The following is a 22,428-nucleotide window of genomic DNA, read 5'->3' as shown; positions in this document are numbered from 1 at the left end:
TGTGGGGGGGGGGGGGGGGGTGTCAAAAAATTGTTGGGTTGTTGCGTGGGGTTGTCAAAGAAAGGAACTACAAATACCCTTATAAAGAAACACTAGAAGAAAGCAAGGAAGTATTCACAAAACAAGGCAATGAGGAAGCCCACCAAACATGTGACATAGCCAAAATAATTTTATTTGGCATTTAGAGTCCTCGGCAAATACACAAACACTATTGACTCAACAGAGTTAATAAAAAATAAGCTCTCTTTAATCAATCCCATACTAGCCCAATCAAGCGACTGAACTTGCCTATTAAGGGCTCTAGTTGTTGATTGATCGTCAGAAAACACCTGAATTAAACAGAGTTTCAATCGAAAGCAAAATACAAAGTATCCCTAATCGCTTATAATTCAAGTAATATGACAGATTGACCATGGCAGGTAAGAAGAATACTGGTCTCAATGGACATCCTTTTAACTACAAGGCTACGGAATCGGCACCGAAGCACCGGGTCAATGATCACCAATTAGTAAGAATCGGGCGATCCTCGATCGGATTTCAGTGACTCTTTGAAAACCGGATAAAATCGTTTTCAGAACCGACACCCGTTCCCAAAGCTTTCTGTTTCGACTTTATGGTCACCGTCGAGACGAAGACATCGATATTAGCGTGTTGCCTTCTTTAATATTTCGGCGGATGCCCTAAAAATCAAACCCCAGATATCTAAAGTCTAAAGAGTCTAAACCCTCTCGCCTCTCCCGATTGGAGAGCCGAGAGACGTAGAGATCAAAGTTTTTATATAAATCAAAAGTTCTTGAAAGCAAAGCAGAGCCTTCCGCCATCATCGACAGCCGACGACATTTTTTTTTAGCTTCAGTAGCAGAGCTCCAGAACCCTAATAATCGCTTTAGCAGAACTGAGATCAAAAGAAGAAGAAGATTAGTGAATGGGTCGGAGAAAGGGTCATAACAAACAGAGCTCGTCCGGTAATAACAACAATAATCACTCCAGTCACGAGCAAGCGATGAATATGATGGTAGATGACGAGGAGTTGGCAGAAACTACAGAAAGTTCAAACCTGGAGGACCCTATCTCCGATGAACCTGATGATAGTCTCATTGGTGCCGACAAGACCAGTGCTGACTACTATTTTGATTCTTATTCTCACTTTGGTAAGAGTTTCCTTTGCAATGCTATTTCTTCCTCGATATGTTTGGAGTTCCGGAAAGCCATTGTTTCTTATTTGTGGGTTTCCTTTACCCATGGAAAAAAGTGTTTCTTTGACGAATATTTGTTTTTTCCAACCATATGGAGAATCTAGTAGAAGTTGAAATTTTTGAAACTTCTTCTTTCTATAGTCAGTGGATAAGTTTATTTTATTCATTGCTTTGAATCTTTCAAATGTCTATGCAGTACCCAATTGAAAGAACTTATTTTTCTTTTTTGTTATTTGTCAACAGGAATTCACGAAGTAAGTAGACCATCTCGGTATCAATACGGGAAATGTAGCTTTATAATTGTATTGAAGGAGTATCATGGAGCTTAATTGATCGGTTGTGGTAGTCCAGAACTTTTTATTTCATTAATATGTTCTGGGAACTGTGTTTCCTTCAATCTAATTGTCATTCCAGTAGACAGTAGTGTTTTAGTCTTTGCCCATGCTAGTGTACTGTTTCAGCCATCATTCCCTTTCTGTGATTATATCATGCTTCAAATTTGCCTTAATTACTGTTACACGAATCTCTTAATGTCCTGTTAGCATCCTATTGGTTACCTGAACCTGTCAATATATTAAGTAGCTCGGCAGAATGTTAGCTGCCTTACCAAAAGCCACTTAGTGGCTGCGGTGTCTGAGCTGGGCATCTTGTTGGCTTTTTAATTTTAAGATACAAGAACCATTAGGTTGTTCATAATACAGATCCGTACCTATATTTAGCTGCACTGGAGTTTCTATTGCTTGAATATTTGATAAAACTAGGGAAGGTTGAGGAAGAATACTATCTCGTTTCTTATAGAAAAGACAGAGGAGTTCATCATAAAGAGCTGTGATGTACTAGTTGCAATAGGAGATGGCAGGGGAAGTTCCCTTACCATGTTATTGGGATGTGACCTTCAACTTCCATTCACCTATCATGCTGGTGGTCCACAATATTAGTTCTGTATTTCGTATTGTTCGTCCATCATTCTAGAGCTTGTGAATGACAGCAGGCAGTTTTGTGTTTCCTTCACCTTGGAACTTCTATGCTGGACGATAGTGCTCTGATGCTTATTTTATCTATTTGTAATTTTTGAACTTGAAAATCCTAGACAGGGATTCTCTAACGTGGCCTTGTCTTGCAGGAAATGTTGAAGGATACAATAAGGACAAAGACATACCAAAATGTTATCTATCAGAATACTTTCCTGTTTAGGAACAAAGTGGTCCTTGATGTTGGAGCTGGGACTGGAATTTTGTCTCTGTTTTGTGCAAAAGCAGGGGCAAAGCATGTTTACGCTGTAAGTGTTCCACTGGCTCCCCCCTTCCTTCCACCCAACCCTCACCTAAAAAAAGAATGAAGAAACATAATGGTGTGCAATAGGTAATCTGATTTATTCTTTTTGTTTCAAATTTTAATAATTTTATGAGGTCACAGACCCTTCATTGATCCCTTATATGTTCTGCTATGAAGTTTATTTTTGTTACTGTTTTTTGAATATTATCATTCTCAATTTGTTGAAGCGGAAGGTTTTAACCATGAATTCACCTCACAAATGACTGAGGGATTGGTATCATAGTGGCATCATCAGAAAAATTAACTTGGGATCAGCCAGGACCAATAATTTCTCAATTTCCTTGCACTAAATCCTTGCCCCAGACTACAAAAGTTTGTACGTTGGTATTTGGATTCAAAGAATAATGACAAAAAGAACAATATACTTGATGGGAAGTTTTGGGCTTTTGTTCCTCTTATGCTTTAACCTTTACCTTCTGAAAGAAGGTTGGTTCATTTTCATATGTTAGATGCAGAAGCTAAGGGGACTATTCTAATAACAAGAAAGTTTGTAGTACATTATGATGTAGAACTTGGGCTGGACCGAACGAGCTTCAAATTGGAGCAACTAGACCAGGTCAAATTAGCCAAGCTGGTCTTCTAGAAGCCCCAAATAGAGGCCAAAACATCGTTCACGTGAATAGTAATATGAACATTGTCACATCCCTTTTTTGTCCTTGAAGGAATATTATTTAAAAATCTTGTGGGGCCAAGAGTGGATCATGTAAAGATCTTTTATCAAGACTGAAGACTAAAGGCCTTTTCAGAAGTTTCTTGTTATTAGTTAGTTCTCTCAGTTACCTAAATCAGAATTAGGAAGCTTCTATTTTTGTTGTTGCTGAGAATCTTAGCTAAGTAACTCCGCAAAATAGTTTTTATTTTTCAGGGGAGCAGTTTTTTGTTTTATTTTCTCTTTGCTTGAGTGATAAGGGGTATGAGGATCTTGCTATTGAGAGCTGAACACCTAGGGCTGAAGGAGCCTTACTGTCAGAACTCAGAACTATATCCATCCATCCCCATTCTCTATTCTCGTCTTTTTGTTTCTATTTTGTTATTTCTAATTCTTTGATTTGTGGGTTATTGGGGCTAAGACATCCCTGATCTTAGTTTTATACTACATTAACTTTGCTAACAGATGGAAGGATTAATAAGTAACAAGTGATAATCATTGGTAGGATTATTAGTCTCTTGACTGTCGCATGGTTTCTCTCCCTTCCCCCCAAACCTTGCTAAACGCTCCCCCCCGGCGGGTGGATGGAAGAACCACCAGCCACTTGCAAGATTGTATTTTCCTAAATTTTATTCACAATAGATAGATGTAAACATGCGACTGCAAGGGTTCAACATGTAGTATTCAAAGTTCAAATCTCATTTATTATACAACAATTGGGAATTTACAATCCCTCTTTATTTTTGTTTGTGAGCATCTATAATAGCATTCGACACCATCCTGCATTTGTCATATTTGCATGGGTATTTTTTTGTCATGTAAACTTCATCAGGGAGTTGAAGCTGTTGAACTGAGCCTTCTCTGTCACAGGTTGAGTGTTCCCAAATGGCAGATATGGCAAAAGAGATCGTGGAAGCCAATGGATATTCAAATGGTGATTATTATTATTATTCCAGAAACCTGTCACTGGGCATAAATATAACTTACTGCTTTAATGTTGATAATCATATATATGTTCAATTGGCTACAATTACGTTGAATCCTTCTTTTACCGTCCTCATATATTCTCTCTTTTCCCACCCTCAGTTATTACAGTTTTGAAGGGGAAAATGGAAGAAATTGTGCTGCCAGTTGCTCAAGTGGATATCATCATTTCAGAATGGATGGGCTATTTCCTGTTGTTTGAGAATATGTTAGATACTGTACTCTATGCACGTGATAAATGGCTTGTAAGGATCTGTTTCTTTTGCATTGTATTTGTAGTTCATCATTATCTTTTGCGTGTTCTTATATGTTGTAGCTTTTTTATAGGTTAACGATGGACTTGTGCTACCAGACAGAGCTTCTTTGTTTTTAACTGCCATTGAGGATGCTGATTACAAAGAAGACAAGATAGAATGTGAGTCTTATCTTGTTCCATATTGATCAGATGCCTTTTTTTTTTTTTTTTTTTTTTTCATGCAATGCAATTTGTTGAGTTGGGTTAAGACCAGCAGGAAGGGGATCAACAACCACTAGCTGGTCTTGAGCATACATCTCATGTCATATGGTGTGGCTACATTGTTGCAATTTGCTGCTTGTTGATTGCCATCCACTGAAACCTTGTGCTTTTCAGTTTGGAATAATGTGTATGGATTTGATATGAGCTGCATCAAGAAGCAAGCCATAATGGAACCTCTAGTTGACACTGTTGATCAGAACCAGATAGTCACGAACAGCCAACTACTGAAGGTGATGAATAGACTAAGCTGTTTCTTGTGTCTCCTTCAATGAAATGTGTATTCGTTGTTGATGGTAATTTGATTATGATGATAGAATTTGATTTCACGATTTCAGACAATGGATATCTCGAAGATGGCTCATGGGGATGCTTCCTTCACTGCACCCTTCAAGCTTGTGGCACAACGCAATGATTACATCCATGCTTTGGTTGCATATTTTGATGTTGCATTTACTAAATGTCACAAGTTCACAGGCTTCTCAACAGGTTGTCTTTTAACTACCAAACCTTTTTTTTCACTTATTAGAAGCAGTTTTCAGCTATGTGTAGTGTCCAGGTCAAAGATTATATAATGGTGCTGTTGTTGGGTTGGGTATGATTTATTAGTGGCTGATATTTGTACCAAAAAATTTAATTGCAGGGCCGAGATCACGCGCCACACATTGGAAGCAAACGGTTCTATACCTGGAAGATGTCCTGACCATATGTGAAGGGGAGGAGGTCGTTGGGAGCATGTCCGTTGCGCCCAACAAGAAGAATCCACGGGATGTGGACATTACGCTCAAGTATTCATTAAATGGCCAGAATTGTCAGGTCTCAAGGACTCAACATTATAAGATGCGTTGATTCCTGCTGTAATCCTCGCTCTTTCCTACATGATGCTCGATTAGAAAGCAATATTTTTTGGCAAACTATTTGAAGGAGAAAAGCCTGATGGTTCTGAATGTAACATCAACTGGATTTGATTCAACTGAGTAAACTATCTAACGTATTCTGCTCAAATTGAATTGAATTTGTTCTATTTATGCACCAATGCAATCGCAATTCTTTTTCTATCCAACAGTTCTTCTCCATTAAATTTTCCTCTCATGCCATCTTAGTCCACGCTTAAAGCAGACTACTGATTTGGAAGGGAAAGCTGACCCGCATATCCCAATTAATGTGAAATTTGAAGTCAGTTGCTAGAGGTTTTGTTAAACTCCAGAGGTATCAGAGTCATTTGCATACAAGAATTTTTATATACAGAGAGAACATCATGATCTGTTTTTCAAGGTATGACCCTGGTCCACGCTCGTTCTAAGCAGACATTGCTTGTTCAAAGCAGATGCATTGGTATTTAACGGTTGACGATGTATTATCTCAGGTTTGTTTGTGTAAAAGTTCCAATACATGGTTGCAATGTAGTCTTATGGAAGAGAACACCAAAATTTTGCAATTCTTCACCATGAAGAGCTTACAGCCTGGGACAGTTTCTAATTTCTCCTCTACGCTACTTCCCATCTCTACATCTTGTTAAAATCTATAACCAAACAACGTTTTGCACTCTTGAGAGTGACAAGAAAAGGAGGGAAATCCTCTTTTCACTATACCCAAAATAAGTTAGAGAAGCAGGGTTCTACAGTTCAGATTTAGCATTTCGAGACTTCTTCGGATCTTGCGTTTTCTTTCCTGACAACAATTGCCGCACCTTGTGCGAGACCTTTTTAGCATGTCTCTTCACCGCTGCTCCGGTGTCTGCAATTACCTTGGTCATCTTCTGTTTCCAGTCTCCTTTTTTGCTTTCTTTTTCTTTCATAACTTTACCCTACAATGACCACAAAGAAGACAACATCAATTTGAATGTAAGCTGAGCAAAGAAACAAGCACATGTTCTCTCCAAATCGTCATTACCAGTTTAGAAGGAAAATCATCCTCAACATCTTCATCATCGTCATCGTCTTCATCATCCCCAAAGTTCTTCATATTCAATATATCCTCCTTTGAATACATTTTCATGCCAGGTGCTCCAGGCATACCCTGATGGTGTATTTGCTAAGGATAAGAATTCCAGTATAGGAAGAAATTGTTATAATAGATGCTAGCACATCAATCAAGCTATTAAAAAGAAAACTTACCTCCATGGATTTCATTATCTTTTCCATTTCAGCCTCTTTAGATGACTTAGGAACAAAAGGTTCACCAGGAATCCTATCCTAAGAAATTCACAAAAGAAACAATTCAAGGAGTTATAACATCCTGTAGATTAGTTTACGAATCTAGGAAATTCATGAGTTGATAATACTAAATCACATTCAACCACCCTACTAGTTGCACAGAGAGGAAATTTCCATAACTATTATAGTTGATACATGTCAAACTTATGGGGCATCAAAGAAAGATCCAACTAAATTATGCAATTATCAGGATAAAGAAATCTTCACAGAAACACGAACATTAAGATTTAAGAAACCAACAGGTTCAACATGCGATTAGCAGCAACCAGTTCAAGCATTTATCTCTGATAATATATGACCACTTCCAAGGACATGTGACCTGTTCAATTCTAACTGTGAACAATATTTGAGAGCATTTTTCCCCTTGAGTTCTACATAGTTTTTGTAAGAGACAAAAGAAGTCAGATAAATATTCCAAGATGAGGACATAATGCAGACCCCCGTCAGTATAACCCTTGTGCCCACCCATGGAAAGAAATATTCAAGTCCAAAAGTTGCAAAATGGTAAAAAAAAGGTCTACGTTCACAAAGAGCGGGGCAATTCTTGAAGTTTGTATGAGGGAGGTAGGGTGGTAGTTCAGTGAATTTCAAAAGCCATGACAAAAAAACAAATGAATGGAAGAAACATGAACGAAATAGGGGACTAGTGGATAATCTTGAAGTAAAAAGCAAAAGATTAGGACAATAGTTAATGATGAATAAAAATGGGAGGAAAAGAAGCAACTTAACTAGACATATAAATATATAATCATAGGAATGACGGATGTTTATTCTTCAACCTCTGATCCTTCGATCAGCAGTGGATGGAGGACTAATTTTTCTTGCGAAAAAACTGCCTCACAAGTGACCCAAGCAAAATTGGGATTAAGAGTTCTAATCACTAGTTCACAACCGGGATCCCTATATAAATTCAACAGCATCAAACTTGAACAGTTCAGAAGCAGAGAAATTCCAGGACCTACAACAATACCATGTCTAGTGGCAATCTCAAGTAGTCTATAGCAGAACTGTAGAAGAACTTGATGCTCGTGGGTTTTAAGTTGCCCAGAGGTACAATGCTGCTGTCCAGAAATTTTGGATCTAATGGTTCTGACAAACTCAAGGTTATGGCTGGCAGAAGGAGACTGAAACAGATTAACAGATGAAGGAAAACAAGACTTAAAAAACTAATGAACAGGGGAAGAGAAAGTCAAGAAGAAAGAGGAATAAAGAATAGGAAGAATGAAAGATGGTAACTGAAAGGAGATTTCAATGTGCATGGGAAGGCCATTCAGAGTCTCAGACTACCATTTTATTCAAATCTGAAACCTCTATAGTTTTACATGAATACGTATAAAACTCCTTTAATAAATTAATAGAAACTAAATAAACTAGGCAATGTCTCAGTCAAAGAAACTACTAAAATTACTTCTACATAATGTACCCACCCAAATCAAAACAATAAACTAAAGGTCAAACCCTACGTAGTCAACAAGTCCTGCCAGACTGAAAATTTGTTTAGTACTAGTTCTTTTCTTGGGCCTCCAAAGTGTCTGGTCAGGCTAGAGCAGCTGTATCTGCTTGTCTCCCCTTTGAAAAGAATTAAACTTCATCAACTTCAGATGGGGTTCAAGGATGCTATCCTAGTCAACTCGCCAGAGAAGAGACGTAACAGCTGTTAAGTTTAAGTTTGACAGAGGAAAGATCCTTCAAAGGAAGAAATGTCATCTCATGCTCTCCATGCTAAAAGGAATATGCATTCTCATAAACACAGTGCTTAGGCATCTCAAGTTCCTGTCATACAACCATGGGTGTGCCAAATGAATGTGGCGGACTTTTAAAGGGGGGCATCACGCTCCACCTAATCAATCAATGCACCAATGGAGTACATGAGCAAACACCTTTCGTTAATTTTGAGATTTATTGTTCACCCACATAGGTTTCATCTTCAATACCTAACTTGCAAACCACGTCTTCAGAAATTATGTTTGTGCAACTGCTCCCATCAACCATTGTTCTGCACAAGTTATCTTTGCATGCACTCCAGTCTGGAAGATATTGTAATAATGCCAATCTTCCTCATCAGGAACCTGTTCTGCCATCAAAGTAGGATGAATAACATGGCACTGTTGGTGCTTACTGTCACTATCACTGTCATTGACATTACTAGGCTCACAATCACACACAACCACCTAAAGTGTTGTCCCTCGAGTTCGGTTTTGCTGCTGGTATTTGATTCACCAGACACGAGCAATGCCTTCAACTTACCCTCTGAAAACAACAATTTATTGGCCTTTGTCAAGCAGCACCATCTAAATATAAGGTCCACACTGTGAAACCAGTCAGGCATACAGCTCTGGGTGGTGGCCCCTATAAAAATCAAGGACTTCCAGCATCAATCCTCTGCCTGCTTGCTCATTGTAACATCAGCAGTAGAAGAGTGGGTATGAGTGGTGAGGTTTAGCAAATCTTACAGTTTGCTGTCATCCTGTCAATGGATATCTGGAAAGAAGCCATCATTTTCTGGAGAAAACTGATAGTGCTTTCAAGAGAGTTGACCGTACCTTGTTGGGATTGATAACCCTCTAAAAGTAATCAAATTGTTCAGTCACTCAGTGAGATTGGAAATGTCTGTCAATCATTTTTATCAGAGTTAATCCGTTAAAGAAATTCAACAGCTCCCACCATTGAATTTGATCTGATACAAATTTGATGTGAACCTGGGTTAGAAAATCCCGTGGTCAGCCCAAGCAAGGCCACGAAAGAAAACAAGTAAATGGAGGAAAGATATCCGAATAGAACGGCAGTAATCTTGAAATTAGAAGCAAAAATAAGAGAGTAGTTGACATTGAATAAAAGAGAGGGCAAAACAGGGGCTTAACTCGAAATATACATATGCAAGGAGGATTTTTCTTTTTCAAACTCTGAACTTCATCAGTCCAAGCAAAGTAGGGTTTTTGGAGTCCTAATTGCAACAGGGAACCCCAAATAAATCCAAAGACAACAAGTTCGAACAGTTCACAAGGAGAGAAATGTCAAGACCTGCAACAATGCCTAGAGGAGATATCAAGTCCAGTAAATACAAGAACATGATTCTCACAAAAGGGACTTTGGTGCTGATCATTTAAGGATCTAGTCTCTCAGAGTCAAGATACTGCTATTCATGAATTTCAGCTCCAGTGGTCTTTCATCTATAGTGTTCTTAAGCTTACAATAAACTTGTGGTTATGACAGGTAGAAGGAAACTGGAACCAAACAATAAGTGAAGCAAAAGAAGACTGAAAGAACTAACAAACAGCGAATAGAGGAAAGAGGTTGACAACAGTAAAAGGAATAAGAATGAAATGAGGGTATAGGAATAAATCTTCAAGTTGAAGCAAGGACCACTCCACCAGGTGCCCGCATGCCAAACACCAATATTTGTTAATTCAAATCTGAAATCTTTATTTAAATCTATATCTTGGAACATGAATTAAATAAACCTCCCACAAAAAAAAAAAAAAGAACAAAATAAATGGTAGAATAAAATAAACTGAAGACTGCAACTTATGTAGTCTACCAGCCCTTGGTTACCACTCCATCTTAACATCCAGTAAAGGAGAAATATGATTGGTTTTCTAAGATATGGTAGAATCATGTGAGATTCCGCAAAAATCTGATTATATTAAAACTTTTAAGTAAAAAGTCCAATGGCTTTTTTACATCTGCAATGCTAAACTTAATTTCAGGAACTACTCTTCTTTGTCTTCTTCTCCTCCCCCCCCCCCCCAGTTGATGCAATAGAAAGACAAACCATGCACTAATACGATGAAGGAACAATATCAATTACCACAGTTTCCTACTCTACTTTATTTGCCGAATTCAGTATCTTCTAGCTTGAAAATTACGCAAACTGGAGTGAGCATTTAGTTAAGACAACGATAAACGTCTAGAATGGAGAGCCACATAAGCATCTTTCACCAGACTGCCTAGACTAGTGGAGACATTCAAGTCTAAAGCTACACGACGTTTTAGTTTGACGTATGACAGGCAGCCTAGTTGTGAGCTAGTATCTCACACAAAAGGAGAGACTTTTCAGGTCTAATGGACAAGGAAACTATTTCTTGAATTCTTGTGATGGTATACCTATTGCATGGATGTTTACTTGGTGGTTGTACTTCTTCACCTGCCACTCTAATGTCAAGGCTCAGGTAGCTCAAGGTATGAGAGGAAAGCAGAAAAGTTATCGCTGATAAACAAAATGGTCACCTAATGCAATCAAAATGTCTTCACCAGCTAAAGGGAAAAAATACTGCCACCCCCCACAAGGAAAGTTTGCCCTGTCCATGGACTCCTAAAAAAATGAAAAACAAAAAAACACTCACCCTTCCTGTACAGATCTAAAGGTCACATTATCAATGGCAGATAGGGCTCAACAAATAATCATGAGGAAAAGGTCCAAATTGGCCAGGATGTTAATCAAAGCTTCAACCCTGGAAAGCAAAATAGTGCGCAAGAGTAACGTGATTTGAGCTCCTTGAAGCTGTCATAAATAAAACTTACCTTAGGAAGTGGAGGTGGCTTTGAAGAGCATGCCTTTGTTAGATCACGACACAGATACTTCACAAGTGAATCAATCTGAGGCTTGGCAGTAAACATATATTCTGCCACATCAGTGTCAGCATACCCCATCACCTGAAAAACAGTCATATCCAATCGTGAAAATTCTAGGCAGTTTTTTCTCTCTCTAAATCTAAGGAGACTTCTACATTGAGCAAACTTTTTTCAAAGCAATTGAAATGAGCATTCGAGGTTGATTTTAATCTTAAATTGTGAGTTAAGAGTATACAATGCTGAGAAGAAGCAGTAAAAAAATATGCTCTTCATCAGACAGAACAAAATATTGATTTACAAAGTAAGAAGGGAAGAAAGACCAAAAATCAAATAAATGCAGTTTCACTCCAACACACATCATCTTGACACACTTGAACAGATCAATTAAAAAAAAATTCATATACAGAGGTGAAAATGCTCAGGAAATCTTCTTTCTTCTCTGTATTAAGGATTTACTTTCATATTGAACAAATTTAAAATGCTGGAGACAAGCATAATATTGAACCCTAAGTTCTGGGCAAGAAGGCCAAAAAGCCAAGAAAATGCAGTGAAGAGAAGTCTACCACGTTAGAACAGAGGAAGGAATGATTCATGTACTCAATCAAATAAGAGGGGGGAAAATTCGACCAAAATACTGACAGTTTCGGTCCAGGTAATAGCATCTTGCCGCACTAGAACACAGTTTAATTTACCATAAGAGTAAACAAATAACATCAAAAGAAATCCTTCACATATGCAAAACAAAGGAGGAAAGGGGAAAACAAGATAAAGATTCACCTCCTGACAAGTCCGCTCTAAAGTCTTGCATTTTGTATTGCACTGCCCTTCATCTTGTTGCTCAACAAGCTGATAAATAAGAAGAAACAATTATGAGAAATCAACACAAGGAACTGGAACAAGCGATGCTAGGAAGCTAAAAATCATAGCTAGCACTCCGCTTGAACATCAGAATAGATAACGTTAATGATAAAATAAAAAAAATGGTAGTGTCAGCTAGGGAGCTAGACGAGAAAGAAAATTGAAATGTTTAACGATCTCACCATGATGCATAAACTTCAAATCATCAAACCATGATGAAAAATAGAAATGTCAGGTGGGGAGGGGATCTAGAGAATATGATGAGTACCTCCAACTTATCCCCCTTCTCTACAATGTCGATTTTCAGAATCCAATCTGCTTCGTGTTTTTTCAAATTGCAAATATTTTCAGCTATATCGATGATTTGTATCTCTGATACCTGATCCGAAAACCCAGTGTTAAACCAAATAAGTTCGAAAGACAAACAAATGAAAAGATGTCTACAACCCATCGCCAGGATCAATATCATTGAATTCGCAGCAAAAAATTACCAAAAGCAGAAGTTAATTCTTTTCAAAAGGGGGGAAATAACCTTCTTGGGAGAGATCTGTGCTTCTTTAGCCTTGACTTGCTGATATAGCTGATTAGCGATCTTTTCACAGACCTGGCATTTGATATACGGAATATCTTCCTTCCTAGCAACAGAAACTACTTTCTTGGCAGAGAAAGATAACGGAACCCATGACGATATTAACAGAGCTGAAAGTAGTAAAACATTGATTGCTGCAATGTTCGCCATCATTCACCCCCTCACTAAGCTCTGCAACTCCCTATCTCACACACCCACCCACACGCTCTGTGTGCGTGTTCGTGAAATTCTGAAGAACACTAGATTTGGATTGTGAAGTCTGTTTAATGGCGACCGATGAACAGTAACAGAGTGTGCGTGAAGTAGAAAACACGTTCAAGAAGCGAACGGACAGTGATGACTTTGTACACGTGTTTCTCTCATCTGATTGGTTGATCGACTCTGATGTACTCTTTCAAACCAATAGAAGTTGTCCATGCAACATGTCAACGCCGTTTCCGGCCCGACCTTAAACCGGGAAATAAATTTGGCAAATCAGCTTTTTGGGTTTGATCAAGAATATGGGCCAACCACAGTTAGTCATTTTCAATATTTTTTGTCTTTTTTATTTAATTCAGAAAATAAGTTATAAAAAAAATATCAGATCGATCTGAAATCAACTGATTTTCTTCTCAACACTCTTTGGGCAGGAGATCAATTTTGGCAAAAGTGGTATTCAATTTGAATTGCTTCAGTGCTATGCAAAGCATAAGGTCAAGATCAAAACTTGTGTTCAAGTTGAAGTCTTGAATGCTCTTTTTTACCTCATTTCGCATCAACGATCATTTTTTGATAAAGTTTAACTGCGAAATCTCGACCATAAGTTTCGATCTAGACCGCAAACTGCACAATGCTGCGCAGCTCCAAGCAAAGTCCATTCAATTTGGTGCTAATGTAAGTTATGATCCTCAAGACTCTCTTAATCACTTGATTGGTATTTCTTTGATGTTTTCTAAAAGTAAATACTTGGGTTTACATTTATTCACTTTCAAATATAGAACTAAAGATTTTAGTATCTTAATTGATAAATTTTCAAGGAGTTTTTTTTAATTATTTTTTAGTATAAAGCTCATTCATTCAAAGATCAAAGGACCAAGACAAGCTCGTGGGGACAACAAAAGAGTTGTCCAACCACGGAGTGGTTACCAATCATCATGTCGAGCTTGGAATTGACAAGGCCACCTTTGCTAGTTTATCAACTAGGACGTTGGCCATTATAAGAACATCATGAAAACTACAACTCTCCAATTGAGAAGTAGAAAAATAATATTTGAAACTATAGGCTGGACGCTTAAAGGAACTGGTTTGTTGTTGTTACTTAGGATTGAAATCAATTCTTTGTTGTTTGCTACAATCACCGGTGCCAAGATGCCCAACTCTAAATGCCATTGCTTCACCATATAAAATATCCACAAACTCCACAAGAATCGATTTTGCAAGCAAATAATGACTCTCCTCATTTCTTATAATAACACCTAGTCTAGACTTGGTTGTGGCCTTGCTAAGAGTAGCATCTGTGTTCACCTTAAAGAAACCTTGTGGATGAGGTGTCCATGAGATGGATTCATTGACTTGTAGCCCCCTTCTTCACGACCCATTCTTGATTGAGTTGATGTTCATAAATTCTCATGCATATTGCAAAGCCTTTGCTATCACCTTTGCTGGTTGGATATAAAGACCTTTAAAGAGTCTCTCATTCCATGCTAACTACAGGTGCTGCATTATAAAAGTTGCTAAACATTCGGATTGCTACACCTCTGGCCTTCCATTTGTTGAAAAGAATTTCCATTGTGCAACTCACTCAACTACTGTTATGTGTGAATCCATACCCATATTTATACTTAATGAACTACCAAACCAAGTGGCTCTAACCAATAAATGAATGGAGTAGAATATGATCCATGGTCTCTAGAGACTCCCCACAAAACCTACATGAAGGATCAATATTTAGATTCTTCCTAAAAAAACCTTCACCACATGCAGCCCCATTAGCAACCACTCTCCATATGAAGTTTCTAATTTTGGGTAGTGTGTGATAACTCCAAACTTTCTTCCACACCTACTTTGATACATTAGCCTGAAGCATCTCGTGTTGAAGTAGAAGGTTGTTGGTTCTCCTTTACTTCATTTTCATTTTTGAGTAGATGATATGCTGATTTGATAGAGAACAAACCTTTTTTCTATTTGCATCCCATGTCATTTTATCCTCATAGGGAAAGAAAGGTATTTGCATTCGAAGGATGGCTGCAACTACATTAGGTTCAAATATTAGTTCAACTAGTTTCCTTCTCCATATTCTCGGTGTCGGTTGAATCAACTCTTCCACTGTGTGAATGGTATTACCAATTGATGAAAGGAGTCAAAACCTTGTTCTTGTCAATGCCTTGGATCCATTTAGAGCCCATATAGCTTATTTGTCTCCTTATAAAATGCACGAATAAGAAGTCCGCACCCAACAATAGCGCCCTCTTAGTTTTGTATATTCAGGAAATCTTCCATTGTAAACCTTTTATGAGTACTTTCCTTCATTTGAGGATGCTTCTCCACCCCCATGGTGGTTTACTATCCAGTCTAGCATCCAAGAATCGTGTGTTCGAGTAATAGATTGCTTTCATTACCCGTCCGAACAACGAATTTGGTTCTTGAAGAAGTCTCTAGGTAGCCTTGGAGAGCAAGGCTTGATTATGAAGAGCTGAATCTCGAAGCCCCAAACCCCCATTTTTCTTTGATTGTGTTAACTCTTCAATGATATCTAATGGACTGCCTTCTTATCATCCTTGTCACCCAAAAAGAATTATGCTACCTATCTCTTTGTTCTTTTATGGTGAGCTTGTGGTAACTTGAAGTGTTAAGTTGCATAATTATAAGTTGGGAGAGCTGCCGCCTTTAATAGTACCTCCTTTCTTGCATATGAGAGTAGGTTCTTGGCCCATCCTTAACCTTGGTTGCTATCCTATCATTTAAGTCATGGAAAATCTCCACCTTCTTGCTACCTATAATAGTTTTGAAGACCTATGTACTTGGATGGACCATCTCCATATGGAAGTTTTAAAATTCTTGAAAACCACATCTTTAGCCTTGATGGAGTGTTAGGACTAAAGCAAATGGAATACTTATCCGAGTTAAATGATTTGCCCAAATGCCTTACAATACTTATCCAACAAATTCTTACAATTATGCACTTTTTACAACTTCACCTCTGAGAAGACCAAGCAATCATTTGCAGACTACAAATAATATAAGGGGTAGTGTTTTGCTTATATTTTTAATTCTAATCCCTTTAATATGCCTATCCATCTCCCCTTGCTTCAACAAAACACTTAGAGCTTCTGCACAAATGACAAATAATGCTGACGATAAATGATAAGTTTGTATACCCCTCCTTGGTCACATTATAAATCTTTGTATACCCCTACTTGGTTCCATTCTAAATCTTATAGAACCGTTTATGATAAATGAATAACTAACTTAGGTGATTGAGGCCATGATAAGATTTACCAACTTACTATAACCGTATCATATGCTATTTTCAAGTCAATTTTCAGTGCCATCAATTTTCTTTTGCATTTTTTCTTTGCTTGATGTAATGGAATACCTCATGTGCATGAAAAACATTATCCTATATCCATCTATCTGATACAAATGCTGATTGCTTTTCTTCAATGAATGATGATAGAAACTTCTTGATGCATGTAGCTACCACCTTGGAAAGAATTTTGCTTACCAAGCCACACAAGCTGAGAGGTCTATAATGATTGATCTCCTATGTATTAGGCTATTTGGGAATCAAGCACACCAATGTATTAGTCACTTTTTAGTGGAAATGTACTTGTCAAAAAAGCATTTGTCACAAAATGGAAAACAAAATATTAAAACAATTCCCAGAACCTCTGAAAAAATAGAGGAGAGAATCCATTTTCACTAAGGGTCATTAAGGGGGGGGGGCATTGCAAAGAGGGCAACTTTTATTTCCTTCTCACCAGGGCAAACACAAAGGTCAATATAGTCCCTCTCAGTCACAGTAGGGGAGATACATCCTAAGGTTTGGCTTATAAAGGCATCTCCTCTACACCTTGGGAAGAAAATAAAATCTTGGTAATGAGCTACAAACCTATTATAAACCATATATTCCTTCGAACACCATTCTCCATTTTCCTTAAAAGAGAACACATTTTCAATCTTTCCCACCCCCCCCCCCTTCCCCCCCCCACCCCCCCCCCCTTAAGGAAGTTATAGGGTTGGAAAGCTAAACTGTCATAGTTTTGCAAGACGTGGAATCTTGATTAAATTAGTCTTGGCATCCATACCAACTTAACACATGTCATGCTTTGGTATCCTTAAATCTTTATGTCTTACCTTAGAGTCTATTGTTGCTAAGTTTTGGAATGGTAATTCAAGAAAATCTCAATAGGGAGAAAGCTGGTCTTCCCCCCTCGGTTAGGGACTTGGGGGTCTAGGATTTCGCAAGTTCTACCTTCACAATCCAAATTCTTCTGATTTCCATGTTTTATATCGGCTCTAAAGCTTATTGCAACAGTCCTCTAAGTGGTGGGGATCAATATCGGACCGATCCGATCCGATATGTATTTGAAATATTTGCCAAAACAAACTAGCACGTGACGTCGTGACCTTCCACTGTTCCACACTTTCTGAAACCTTAACTTTTTTCTTTTTTTTTTGGGGGAAGAATTTGAAATCTTCCCGTTAAAATAAACAAATAATGGCGCTTGTGGTACCTTGGAGGGAGAAGGCGTAGGTCATACGATATCCAACCGCTGCGCAAGTTAGCAATAGTTAATTTCTGTCCAATTCCCTTTTGTGCCCGTTAAGCCCAGGGGTTTAAACCCTAGAAACCCTCTTCCGCCTTCGCTAAGTTTCAACTTTCAACTTTCAATTCGAATCGATTAAGTTAGTATTTTTCGCCCGCCTTTTATTTGTTACTTTCTTCAGTGCTCCCGTTCCGAAGTTTCGATTTCAGAATCTTTTTGACCTACGGAATCGTTTTGTGGGTTTGTTTTTCCTGGTGCTAGCGATGGATGTAGCTGTCGTCGAATCCTCAAACGGCGCAAAGTCGCCGGATTTAGGGTTTGTTATGGGTGAGAATTACGAAATCATGTTAAAAGAATCCATAGAGAGGTTTTTAGACCAATGCAGGAAAGGAATTTCTGATTTTTCTGGTTTTAGTTCAATCTTTTTCCGTTTACTGCAAGCTAGGGCTGATCCACCTCTTGAGATCATCTGGTTTTACTCTGCAGTCAGCTTACGCAGTGGTAATTTAGTTGGACATGATCCCAAGGGTCGGGTTCTAATGGCAAAGGATCTCTTCCAGCTGCTTTCCGCTTGTTCAGCATCGTGTGATGGCTTGAAGAGCATCGCTGTACTTGCTCCAGTTCTATTTGAGTTGTACCGAGCAGTTGTTGATTTGCCGGAGAAAGACTTGTCTTCCAAGGCGGTGAAGAAGCTGATGAGAGAAATCGAGGGTTTAATCGAAGGAATCGTTAGCTATATCAGCATTTGTTGTAGCAAGGGTTCTGCTGAAGAAGATGCTTCGGTTGCTCTGCTTCCTTGTTTCACAGATTTGATTCGCGTTTGGATGACTGATCGACTGGAACCGGACCGTGACGTTCGGGAAGATCTGAGGATGCTTTTCCCACTGGTTAGTGAAGATATTCTCCAAGGTCTTAGTGGAGGAGAATGCGTAGTAGGCTATCTAGCTGGTGTGGTTATCGTTGAGGCTTTCTTGCTGAGACTTTGCTTGAAGTTTCGAGCTGGACTTTCGAGAGAAGAGTTGAAGAAAGATATGAGGATCTGGGCAGTTGGTTCCATGACTGCATTTCGGAGTTCTTATTTCTTCGGTATAGTCATTTTTCTCTTACTGTCTTCTAAATATCCAGTTAAACTTCCTTGGACACCTTACCATTTCATAAATCACAGTAAGATTCTTTATCTGGTTGTATCCTTAGCTGGAGCTGGAAATTTGTCCGTTTATATCTTGTTGTTACTCCTAGTGCTTAGTTAATTCCATTTCAATCTAGTACCATTTTAGTTGGATCTTTACAATGATTTTTCCCTTGTGTATGTGAGCACATGCGTGTTTGCATGCCTGGTTGAATCTTCCTGTTGCCCAGAATTTCATAACATGTTTTAATGTTTGAAAATTCGGCCCTGTCAATGATTTGGATTTAATAAATGGTATTTTGTTTCAAATTTTCCTCAGTAGATCCTATATGTATATGTAGACACCTTAGACAAATATGATCGGGAGAGTTCAGTTTCATTACGTGCTAATTAATTATTTATTGGCTAAGCTTACTTTATTCTTTAACCATGGTGTTTTTTCCATTTCTGATTTCTTACTTTTGTCCACCAGAGACCCTTGCCAGGATGCTGCTGGAACCACATTTGCCTGTCACCATGTTATTGGTCAGTGTATCTTCCTTGAAAATTTATATTCCAACTCCATTCATTTTCTGGTGATATTCTGATTTCATTAGCAGGTTAAAATCTCCCTGGAATTTACTTAGATGTTTCAGCACCCATTCATCCTATGGTTTCTGATAACCTGAGTGTGCTATAAATTTCCATACATCACTAAAATTACCTTTCACGAGCTTGGAAGGGGAAGCATTTATTGTTTCTGTACTAAATAAGTAGTTAAGACTTAGATGGAAAAAATTTGGTCAGTATCATCACTTGGTTTAGTTATTATATAATGTTTGTTCCTATTTTCTGGAACCTCTGCTACAATTTCTTCATTAAATCCTTTTCTTGTAACTGTAAATGATTGAAAATCTTTTTACATGAATTTGAGTAAGTAAATAATCTTAGGCCACATATTAGTTTTACTTGTTACATAATAAATATAATATTTTTGATATATGAAAGTGGGGGCATCACATAAAAAGTTAGCTGTATGTCATTTTTGTCAGTTGGTTGTATCAGTGTCCTGGTTCTTCCTTAGTTGTTTGGATGACCACTAACCTCTTGAGGCATAGTTCTGAAAACCAGACTTATTTTGAACCAGTGGATCCTTCCCCCCCCCCCCTCAATTGGATTAAAGTTGTTAACTGCTGGTTTTTACTTATAACTGTTAATCGAAGTAGGGAACTGCGGCTGAAATGTGGCTCCGGAAGGCCACTATGCTGTATGAAACTTTCCATTGGGATCCTTTTTTTTTTAAATGAGCTGGTCTCCAATGGGCATAAACTTTTGCAGAGATGTAGGCCTCCAGTGTCCCTCCAGTGTCTCTTGCTGACATGTGAACTCCCAATATAATTGGACTGGCATTGCTGTAAAATGGAGCCCCGGAAAATCCAGGACTATGGAAGGGTGCACATCAAGGTATTACTGAAATTATGAATGAAAATACTGGTACTATGGAGGCCATATGATTGAATTTAACATGTGGCAAGTCAAACAATTACTTAGTCATCCAGCATAGGAATTGCCATGGTGTTCTTCAATGTGGAGAACCTCTCTAGCTGTGCCCGACTCACTTTCATTAAGGAAAAAACCTTGATCCAACCGGGACACCAGAAGCTGCAAAGCGATTATTACTTCTGGTCAACCCATTTTGACTGGCCAGTCCACTCAGGTCTGTGTAACTATGCTTTGAACCATCAGGGGTCAACTAGCAATCAATCAATAATTAACAATGGGAGGTAGGGGAAGCTTAGTTACTACTCAGATATATTCAGTATCTGGTTAAAGTATTTATTTATTTGATTTCAGAGGTCTGAAGATGAAGCGTTGCTGCGAGGGGTCCTCTATGATGTTGTAATATTGGTGGAATATTCTTTTCTCAATCCTGAAAATGGGATCCATCTGCCAGATGACCGAGTGAGCACTCTTGCTATAACAAGGTTACTTGTTGCCAATGAAGCCATTCGGGTTGTCAAGTAAGAAGTCTATGACTAAGATTTGATTTTGTTAGCTGATACTTAAATGTTAGTATTCTAATTTGTATCATTTGACTGGTTACAGGACAAATGGGGACCATAAAACTGCAATTTCTTATGTAAATGCCTTTGCTGGGTCTTGTCTCCCTTCACAGTTGATTAGGTGGGTCACTGATCAGATTGATTTGGAAGGAAAGTTGAGCACACCAAATGTTTCTACGCCTCAGGCACTAGTTGGTAAGTATAATCAATATTTTTCTACTCATCTCATGTTTTATTTATTCTTCTGAGCTATCAGGTGGTTTACAACACATTTGTTTTCCTATTTCTAATAATAAGCTAATATTATCCTCCAGAGTGGATGCTAAACCTTGAAGATCAAGGTGCCAGAATATTTGATCACCACATTGCAAAATTCCGCCCCAGGTTAGTGCGTGAATCGGAAATAGGCAACGGGTCCCTAGTGTTAAAGTCACGCAGCCAGTTGGGAGATGGTGATGTCCTATTCTACATTGATGGAAAGAGTGAAAAGGAAAAGAAAGTTGAGGGAGATCAAGAAATGATGGAGTCCATGGATTCTGCATTTTTGACTGCTAATCGTGCAATGAAGTTCACAGGGAATGGCAGAAGAAGAAAAGAGAGAGAAGGGAAGGTTGAAGGCGAGACACAGGTGAAGTTTGTCAGGTATCAACTTCCTCATGACTCTGCTCAACAAAAGTTCCCATCTTCTACTGATGTTGATGGTCAGAGTAGTTCTAGTGAGGTGGAGAATCCACCCTCTGATGAAGAAATGGAAGAAGTTGAAGAGTAAACTTTGATTGAAGCAGAAAGGTACGGATGCCAATTTTGGTCCTATGTGTTCACAACGGCTTCAACCTGTCTGAAGTATCTTTGAGACAACACACCACCGTTATAACAGGCTCCATTGTTTGTAGATTAACTTCGAGCATGCTACAGCAGCAGCGGGAGATAATTTTTCATCTGGCTGGCTTTTGGGATGATTCAAGTTCCACTACTTGGGATGACATTCTGCATTCAAAAATCATTCCATTGCCCTGTTCTAGTCAAATAGATCATAACTACCATCAAGGCATCAGGCATTTGTTTGTCTTTGCCATGTACCTCTTCCCCTATGTCTATTTCTTCTTTGTAAAAGAAAATTTTGTACTTGATACAATATGATATATACTTGAGCTTCCATTGATGGTTACTCTTTATGCAGTAGCAATTGGATTTAACTTAATTGTTGCACTTTGGAGAATGGTGCTATGACATGGATGGTTTTCTTTGGAGATATCCTGATTGGTGTGTGGAGAAGTTGTATAGAAAGCTGTTTTAGATTTTCTTTTATTATTCATGTTGGCTAACAGGTTGGTGATCTTCAAAAGATTATCATCTACCATGCGCAGTAGTTCATGTGATATGAAAGCTATCACATAATCTCATTTAAGGTTCATGACTTTGGAACCCCAGGACCTGAATAGTTGCCAGTGAGTCTGAGCTGACTTTGTTATGGATCGGTCAAATTCAGACTTGAATCGGTTAAGAAAACCCTAAAATGGTTAAAATTGTCTGGCATGGGGACCGGTCCAGCCAATCGCGATCCAAATCATCTGATCTGGTTGAACCCTGGTCTCA

At 38.4% G+C, this 22,428-nt stretch overlaps 3 protein-coding genes across 3 annotated transcripts; 2 read left to right on the top strand and 1 right to left on the bottom strand.

Moving 5' to 3' along the window:
* The first annotated feature begins 621 nt into the window (after positions 1 to 621).
* PRMT11 (arginine methyltransferase 11) lies at positions 622 to 5,728 on the top strand. Its single transcript, XM_089149880.1, has 9 exons — positions 622 to 1,151; positions 1,440 to 1,450; positions 2,320 to 2,475; positions 4,051 to 4,114; positions 4,267 to 4,409; positions 4,492 to 4,579; positions 4,796 to 4,911; positions 5,017 to 5,167; positions 5,322 to 5,728. The coding sequence occupies exons 1-9, from the start codon at positions 926 to 928 to the stop codon at positions 5,525 to 5,527; spliced, it is 1,161 nt and encodes a 386-aa protein (XP_089006006.1). The 5' UTR covers positions 622 to 925; the 3' UTR covers positions 5,528 to 5,728.
* Positions 5,729 to 5,928: 200 nt separating this feature from the next.
* LOC149021656 (nucleophosmin) lies at positions 5,929 to 13,232 on the bottom strand. Its single transcript, XM_089149881.1, has 7 exons — positions 12,857 to 13,232; positions 12,593 to 12,703; positions 12,244 to 12,312; positions 11,416 to 11,547; positions 6,796 to 6,873; positions 6,572 to 6,697; positions 5,929 to 6,485 (listed from the first exon to the last, which is right to left on the bottom strand). The coding sequence occupies exons 1-7, from the start codon at positions 13,064 to 13,066 to the stop codon at positions 6,297 to 6,299; spliced, it is 915 nt and encodes a 304-aa protein (XP_089006007.1). The 5' UTR covers positions 13,067 to 13,232; the 3' UTR covers positions 5,929 to 6,296.
* A 4,437-nt stretch (positions 13,233 to 17,669) lies between these two features.
* Positions 17,670 to 22,109, top strand: LOC149021655 (SNF2 domain protein). Its single transcript, XM_089149878.1, has 5 exons — positions 17,670 to 18,747; positions 19,263 to 19,315; positions 20,624 to 20,790; positions 20,876 to 21,027; positions 21,147 to 22,109. Exons 1-5 carry the CDS (start codon positions 17,925 to 17,927, stop codon positions 21,599 to 21,601), a joined length of 1,650 nt encoding a protein of 549 aa, XP_089006004.1. The 5' UTR covers positions 17,670 to 17,924; the 3' UTR covers positions 21,602 to 22,109.
* Positions 22,110 to 22,428: the final 319 nt, after the last annotated feature.

The sequence above is a fragment of the Hakea prostrata genome, chromosome 3, assembly GCF_041222555.1.
Source record: "Hakea prostrata isolate BN-2017 chromosome 3, UWA_Hpros_2, whole genome shotgun sequence".
Classification (NCBI taxonomy): Eukaryota; Viridiplantae; Streptophyta; class Magnoliopsida; order Proteales; family Proteaceae; genus Hakea; species Hakea prostrata.
This window is presented reverse-complemented; position numbering and strand designations above follow the sequence as displayed.

What these genes read in the sequence shown, in the direction of transcription:
- PRMT11 (XM_089149880.1), top strand. Translation starts at nt 926, where the DNA reads ATGGGTCGGAGAAAGGGTCATAACAAACAGAGCTCGTCCGGTAATAAC. An exon ending in GGGCAAAGCATGTTTACGCT is followed by an intron (nt 2,476 to 4,050) that starts GTAAGTGTTCCA and finishes TCTCTGTCACAG; the next exon opens with GTTGAGTGTTCCCAAATGGC. An exon ending in CAAAGAAGACAAGATAGAAT is followed by an intron (nt 4,580 to 4,795) that starts GTGAGTCTTATC and finishes TGTGCTTTTCAG; the next exon opens with TTTGGAATAATGTGTATGGA.
- LOC149021656 (XM_089149881.1), bottom strand. Translation starts at nt 13,066, where the DNA reads ATGATGGCGAACATTGCAGCAATCAATGTTTTACTACTTTCAGCTCTG. An exon ending in CACAGATCTCTCCCAAGAAG is followed by an intron (nt 12,704 to 12,856) that starts GTTATTTCCCCC and finishes TTTTCGGATCAG; the next exon opens with GTATCAGAGATACAAATCAT. An exon ending in ATGATTTTCCTTCTAAACTG is followed by an intron (nt 6,486 to 6,571) that starts GTAATGACGATT and finishes TGGTCATTGTAG; the next exon opens with GGTAAAGTTATGAAAGAAAA.
- LOC149021655 (XM_089149878.1), top strand. Translation starts at nt 17,925, where the DNA reads ATGGATGTAGCTGTCGTCGAATCCTCAAACGGCGCAAAGTCGCCGGAT. An exon ending in TGCCTGTCACCATGTTATTG is followed by an intron (nt 19,316 to 20,623) that starts GTCAGTGTATCT and finishes ATTTGATTTCAG; the next exon opens with AGGTCTGAAGATGAAGCGTT. An exon ending in GAAGCCATTCGGGTTGTCAA is followed by an intron (nt 20,791 to 20,875) that starts GTAAGAAGTCTA and finishes GACTGGTTACAG; the next exon opens with GACAAATGGGGACCATAAAA.